At 38.8% G+C, this 7,348-nt stretch overlaps 1 protein-coding gene across 1 annotated transcript in view; it reads right to left on the reverse strand.

Annotated features, from left to right (window-relative positions):
* The window catches only part of LOC139760210 (uncharacterized), a 554,062-nt gene extending 547,280 nt beyond the window's left edge, over positions 1–6,782 (reverse strand). The window contains exon 1 of the mRNA XM_071683144.1: positions 6,477–6,782. Coding sequence (XP_071539245.1) covers positions 6,477–6,782 — 306 coding nt within the window. The remainder of the gene's footprint in view (positions 1–6,476) is intronic.
* Positions 6,783–7,348: the final 566 nt, after the last annotated feature.

Genomic DNA, 7,348 nt, shown 5'->3' on the forward strand with positions numbered 1-7,348 from the left:
TTGTTCGCTGATGATACAGCGCTGGTGGCTGATTCATGTGAGAAACTGCAGAAGCTGGTGACTGAGTTTGGTAAAGTGTGTGAAAGAAGAAAGTTAAGAGTAAATGTGAATAAGAGCAAGGTTATTAGGTACAGTAGGGTTGAGGGTCAAGTCAATTGGGAGGTGAGTTTGAATGGAGAAAAACTGGAGGAAGTGAAGTGTTTTAGATATCTGGGAGTGGATCTGGCAGCGGATGGAACCATGGAGGCGGAAGTGGATCATAGGGTGGGGGAGCGGGCGAAAATTCTGGGAGCCTTGAAGAATGTGTGGAAGTCGAGAACATTATCTCGGAAAGCAAAAATGGGTATGTTTGAAGGAATAGTGGTTCCAACAATGTTGTATGGTTGCGAGGCGTGGGCTATGGATAGAGTTGTGCACAGGAGGATGGATGTGCTGGAAATGAGATGTTTGAGGACAATGTGTGGTGTGAGGTGGTTTGATCGAGTAAGTAACGTAAGGGTAAGAGAGACGTGTGGAAATAAAAAGAGCGTGGTTGAGAGAGCAGAAGAGGGTGTTTTGAAATGGTTCGGGCACATGGAGAGAATGAGTGAGGAAAGATTGACCAAGAGAATATATGTGTCGGAGGTGAAGGGAACGAGGAGAAGAGGGAGACCAAATTGGAGGTGGAAAGATGGAGTGAAAAAGATTTTGTGTGATCGGGGCCTGAACATGCAGGAGGGTGAATGCAGGGTAAGGAATAGAGTGAATTGGAGCGATGTGGTATACCGGGGTTGACGTGCTGTCAGTGGATTGAATCAAGGCATGTGAAGCGTCTGGGGTAAACCATGGAAAGCTGTGTAGGTATGTATATTTGCGTGTGTGGACGTATGTATATACATGTGTATGGGGGTGGGTTGGGCCATTTCTTTCGTCTGTTTCCTTGCGCTACCTCGCAAACGCGGGAGACAGCGACAAAAAAAAAATATATATATATATATATATATATATATATATATATATATATATATATATATATTGGAAAGGATCACAATTTTGCGCGTGATCAAGATATTCCTATGAGTCCACAGGGAAAATGAAACACGATAAATTCCCAAGTGCACTTTCGTGTAATAATCACATCTTCAGGGGAGACACAAGACAGAAATATAAGTCAACTGATATGCATGGAAGAGGCGAAGCTGGGACGCCATTTGGTAAAGATGCGATTATCCTAGATATACAACGAGCGTTCATAAACTTACCATTTTACAAATTTTATCAACAATAACGTTATCTAATTTCTATAGACCATCAATAATATTAAGATTATAATACTTTGTGTATTTAATAATAGAAGATTCAATGATATTTCTCGTGGTAATAGAGTTAGAGTTAATAACTGAGATGGCATTACTCCAGTCAATACAATGATCATAGTTTTTAACATGATTAAACAATGCATTTGATTCTTGTCCCGTTCTTATACTATATTAATGTTGCTTAAGTCTAACAGAAAGATCCTTACCACTCTGAGCAACATAGAATTTATCACAATTTCCACATGGGACTTTATAGATGCATCCAAGAGAATTTTCTGGTGAATTCCTGATTAAGCTATTCTTTATAGTATTATTGTTGCTAAAGGCAACATTTACAGTAAAGGATTTAAACAACATGGGAAGTAAAGTTAAATCATTATTAAAAGGAAGAACTAAAAGATTCTTGGTGTCAATGGGAGGTTTGGGCTCAACTCTATAAAATGATTTCTTTGCTCACTTAAGGTATTTATCAATGAAAGGTCTAGGGTGCTTCAACTTAGATTCAATAGAATGTATCTTCTCAAACTCATCAGCAATAAACTCTGGACTGCAAATACGTAATGCCCTAGGGAACATAGATTGAAATGATAATTTAACTCTGTCATGTTGAGATGAGTAATAATGGATATATAAGCATACATTGACGGGTTTTCTGTATATGCTAAACTTGAATTTGTTTCCTTGTCTGTGGATCATGCAATCTAAAATGGTAGCATACCAATATTTTCATTTTCTACAGTAAATGTGATGCAAGGTACTAAATTGTTAAATAAGGGGAGAAATATTTGTATATTTTCATTTGTTGGCCTAACACAAAGAACATCATCTACATACCTAAACCAAATTGCATTAGAAAGTGAGATATCCTTTACTGATTTTGTTTCAAAAATTTCCACATAAAGATTACTTAGTACAGGTGAAAGAGGGTTACCCATTGCCATACCAAATTTTTGAGCATAATCATCTCCATTGAATTGAAATACACTGTCTTTTATACACAATTTTATCAGTTCAATGAAATTAGACTTTGAAACAGGTAAATGAATATCATCCAAGACATCAAATAAATATTCTAAAAGGTCATCAACTGGAACTTTAGTAAACAGTGAGGAAACATCAAAGCTAACTAGTTTGAAATAAAAATTAATAATGATATTGTTTAGCTTGTTGACTAAATACACTGTTCATGATATTAGAATTTGATACCTTACCCACTAAAGGGCTTAATAAAGAAACTAACCATTTTGATAATTCATATGTGATGGAGCCTACTGAACTCATTATAGGTCTTGCAGGAAAATTCTGTTTACGTGTTTTGATAAGTCCATACATATGTGGCAATGAAGGGGACAAAGATGACAAACTTTTGATAAGAGAACTATTGCCTTTCAACAACAACTTGATTTCTATATTGAAATGGGAATTAACTGCTTCTAAGGGATTTATAGTAAGTTTAGAATATATATATATATATATATATATATATATATATATATATATATATATATATATATATATATATATATATATATATATATATATATTATCCCTGGGGATAGGGGAGAAAGAATACTTCCCACGTATTCCCTGCGTGTCGTAGAAGGCGACTAAAAGGGGAGGGAGCAAGGGGCTGGAAATCCTCCCCTCTTGTTCTTTTTTTTTAATTTTCCAAAAGAAGGAACAGAGAAGGGGGCCAGGTGAGGATATTCCCTGAGAGGCCCAGTCCCCTTTTCTTAACGCTACCTTGCTAATGCGGGAAATGGCGAATAGTTTGAAAGATATATATATATATATATATATATATATATACATATAGTTGGACGATTTTTGCAGGGAAATAATGCCAATGAGTGGGAGATGTATAAAAGAAAGAGGCAGGATGTCAAGAGAAAGGTGGAAGAGGTGAAAAAGAGAGCAAATGAGAGTTGGGGTGAGAGAGTATCATTAAATTTTAGGGAGAATAAAAAGATGCTTTGGAAGGAGGTAAATAAAGTGCGTAAGACAAGAGAAGAAAGGGGAACTCAGTGAAGGGGGCTAATGGAAAGGTGATAACAAGTAGTGGTGATGTGAGAAGGAGATGGAGTGAGTATTTTGAAGGTTTGTTGAATGTGTTTGATGATAGAGTGGCAGATGTAGGACGTTTTGGTCGAGGTGGTGTGCAAATTGAGAGGGTTAAGGAAAATGATTTGGAAATGAAAGAAGAGGTAGTAAAAGCTTTGCGGAAGATGAAAGCCGGCAAGGCAGCAGGTTTGGATGGTATTGCAGTGGAATTCATTAAAAAAGGTGTTGACTGTACTGTTGACTGGTTGGTAAGGTCATTTAATGTATGTATGATTTATGGAGAGGTGCCTGAGGATTGGCGGAATGCTTGCATAGTGCCATTGTACAAAGGCAAAGGGGACAAAGGTGAGTGCTCAAATTGCAGAGGTATAAGTTTCTTGATTATTCCTGGGAAATTATATGGGAGGATATTGATTGAGAGGGTGAAGGCATGTACAGAGGATCAGATTGGGGAAGAGCAGTGTGGTTCCAGAAGTGGTAGAGGATGTGTGGATCAGGTGTTTGCTTTGAAGAATGAATGTGAGAAATACTTAGAAAAGCAAATGAATTTGTATGTAGCATTTATGGATCTGGAGAAGGCATATGATAAGAGTTGATAGAGATGCTCTGTGGAAGGTATTAAGAATATATGATGTGGGAGGCAAGTTGTTAGAAGCAGTGAAAAGTTTTTATCGAAGATGTAAGGCATGTATACGTGTAGGAAGAGAGGAAAGTGATTGGTTCTCAGTGAATGTAGGTTTGCGGCAGGGGTGTGTGACGTCTCCATAGTTGCTTGATTTATTTATGGATGGGGTTGTTAGGGAGGTGAATGCAAGAGTTTTGGAAAGAGGGGCAAGTATGCAGTCTGTTGTGGATGAGAGAGCTTGGGAAGTGAGTCAGTTGTTGTTCGCTGATGATACAGCGCTGGTGGCTGATTCATGTGAGAAACTGCAAAAGCTGGTGACTGAGTTTGGTAAAGTGTGTGAAAGAAGAAACTTGTATGTTGTATGGCTGCGAGGCGTGGGCTATGGATAGAGTTGTGCGCAGGAGGGTGGATGTGCTGGAAAGTCGAGAGGTGTTTTAGATATCTGGGAGTGGATTTGGCAGCGGATGGAACCATGGAAGCGGAAGTGAGTCATAGGGTGGGGGAGTGGGCGAAAATTCTGGGAGCCTTGAAGAATGTGTGGAAGTCGAGAACATTATCTCGGAAAGCAAAAATGGGTATGTTTGAAGGAATAGTGGTTCCAGCAATGTTGTATGGTTGCGAGGCGTGGGCTATGATAGAGTTGTGCGCAGGAGGATGGATGTGCTGGAAATGAGATGTTTGAGGACAATATATGGTGTGAGGTGGTTTGATCGAGTAAGTAATGATAGGGTAAGAGAGATGGGTGGTAATAAAAAGAATTTGGTTGAGATAGGAGAAGAGAGTGTTTTGAAATGGTTTGGTCACATGGAGAGAATGAGTGAGGAAAGATTGACCAAGAGGATATATGTGTCAGAGGTGGAGGGAACGAGAAGTGGGAGACCAAATTGGAGGTGGAAAAAGGGATTGAAAAAGATTTTGAGTGATCGGGGCCTGAACATGCAGGAGGGTGAAGGGCGTGCAAGGAATAGAGTGAATTGGAACGATGTGGTATACCATGGTTGACGTGCTGTCAGTGGATTGAACCAGGGTATGTGAAGCGTCTGGGGTAAAAACCATGGAAAGTTCTGTGGGGCCTGGATGTTGAAAGGGAGCTGTGGTTTCGGTGCATTATCACATGACAGCTAGAGACTGTGTGTGAACGAATGAGGCCTTTGTCGTCTTTTCGTAGCGCTACCTCGCACACATGAGGGGGAGGGGGTTGTTATTTCATGTGTGGTGAGATGGCGATAGGAATGAATAAAGGCAGATAGTATGAATTATGTACATGTGTATATGTATATGTTTGTGTGTGTATATATATGTATACGTTGAGATGCATAGATATGTATATTTGCGTGTGTGGACGTGTATGTATATACATGTGCATGTAGGTGGGTTGGGTCATTCCTTCGTCTGTTTCCTTGCGCTACCTGGCTAACGCGGGACACAGCGACAAAGCTATATAAATAGAATAATATATATATATATATATATATATATATATATATATATATATATATATATATATATATATATATATATATATATATATATATATATATTGTCCTCAAAAATCTCATTTCTAACACATCCACCCTCCTCCAGCGAGACAGCGCCGAAAACAAACAAAAATGGCCACATTTGTTCACGCTCAGTCTCTAGCCGTCATGTGTAATGCACCGAAACCACAGCTCCCTATCCACATGCAGGCCCCACAGACCTTTCCATGGTTTACCCCAGACGCTTTACATGCCCTGGTTCAATCCACTGACAGGACGTCGAACACGGTATACCACATTGCTACAATTCACTCTATTCCTTGCGCGCCTTTCACCCTCCTGATGCTCTGTACATGCCTTTATCCTCTCAGTCAATGCCTTTTCATATAGTTTCCCAGGAATACTCAACAAACGTATGCCTTCGTAATTTGAGCACTCACCTTTATCCACTTCGCCATTGTACAATGGCACTATGCATGCATTCCGCTAATCCTCAGGCGCTTCATCATGAGTCATACCTATATTGAATATCCTTATCAACAAATCAACAACACAGTCACCCCTTTTTTTTTTTTTATAAATTCCACTGCAATACCATTCAAACCCGCCGCCTTGCCGGCTTTCATCTTCCGCAGAGCTATCACAACCTCTTCTCTATTTACCAAGCCACTCTACCTGACCGTCTCACTTCGCCTTTCTCTTGACCTCCTGCCGCTTTCTTTTATACATCTTCCAGTCATTTGCACTGTTTCTTTGCAAAAATCGCCCAAACGCCTCTCTCTCCTCTCTCACTAATAATCTTACTTCTTCATCCCACCATTCACTACCCTTTCTAATCTGCCCACCTCTCACCTTTCTCATGCCACATGCCAGTAATTCTAAACTCCTTATTTACATGCATGAGGTTGTCATGATACAGTGTGATCTGAGACTCCAGTATTTTTTTGGTTCGTCTCTCATGTTATGTCCCTCTGATTGTATGAAATACATTTTAGTTAAAAAGGAAACACTTACTCTGGTGTGCACTTGTTTCTTCTTTTGTTGGTAGAGCTGTGAGAAAGCTGTCACTAAATCCACCATTGCATTTACTGACGTCATATCTTCAGCGTAGGATGATGTATGCAGATCCATTACTCGGTCAGTAGTAGTCAAGTTTTCATCCAGACAGAATGACTCATGAATCCATGCCATGATCTTGGCTATCTCAGCTTGGTTTCTCATGACCTCTTCTTGTGTTAACTTATTCTGCAAACATTGTGTGCTTAACATGTAGCCGTCCATATTCTGCAAACATTGTGTGCTTAACATGTAGCCGTCCATATTCAAGATTAAACAAACCCATGTCATAAAGATTTCTGGAGTCTTAGGAAAAAGTTAATATGTAATTGTTTATATTCTATTATTCAAAAGTATTTATCATTGAAACAAGTGTATTGAATTGAAAAGAATATGGAAAGCTTCTTCCAGATAAGCTTGAACTGAAATGGATGAAATTGATAGTTTATATCGACCATCTACATATCTAAAGTTAAATAAAGAGATATCTATAAGGCTACTCTCAAGTAAGCTTGACCTAAAGCTGATGATATGCATAGTAAAGTGCTTAATAATGTATGGTAGAGAAACATGGACTTATGGGGTAAAAGTGACAAAGACTATTATCAAGTTTTGAAATTTGATCCTTAGAAATCAACAAATAACGCCAACCAGGAATTTGATTTCGTAATTGTCTCAGTTTCAAGTACCTTGGCCAGTGATAACACTTCCAAGTGTAGTGACAGGTCACATACATTACAGAGCCATTGAATATCTCAAGAAAAATAAAAATATTCATATCAAGGTCAGATAAAGCTAGTCAGATAAGCCTAGTCAGATAAGACTAGTCA

The sequence above is a fragment of the Panulirus ornatus genome, chromosome 35, assembly GCF_036320965.1.
Source record: "Panulirus ornatus isolate Po-2019 chromosome 35, ASM3632096v1, whole genome shotgun sequence".
Classification (NCBI taxonomy): Eukaryota; Metazoa; Arthropoda; class Malacostraca; order Decapoda; family Palinuridae; genus Panulirus; species Panulirus ornatus.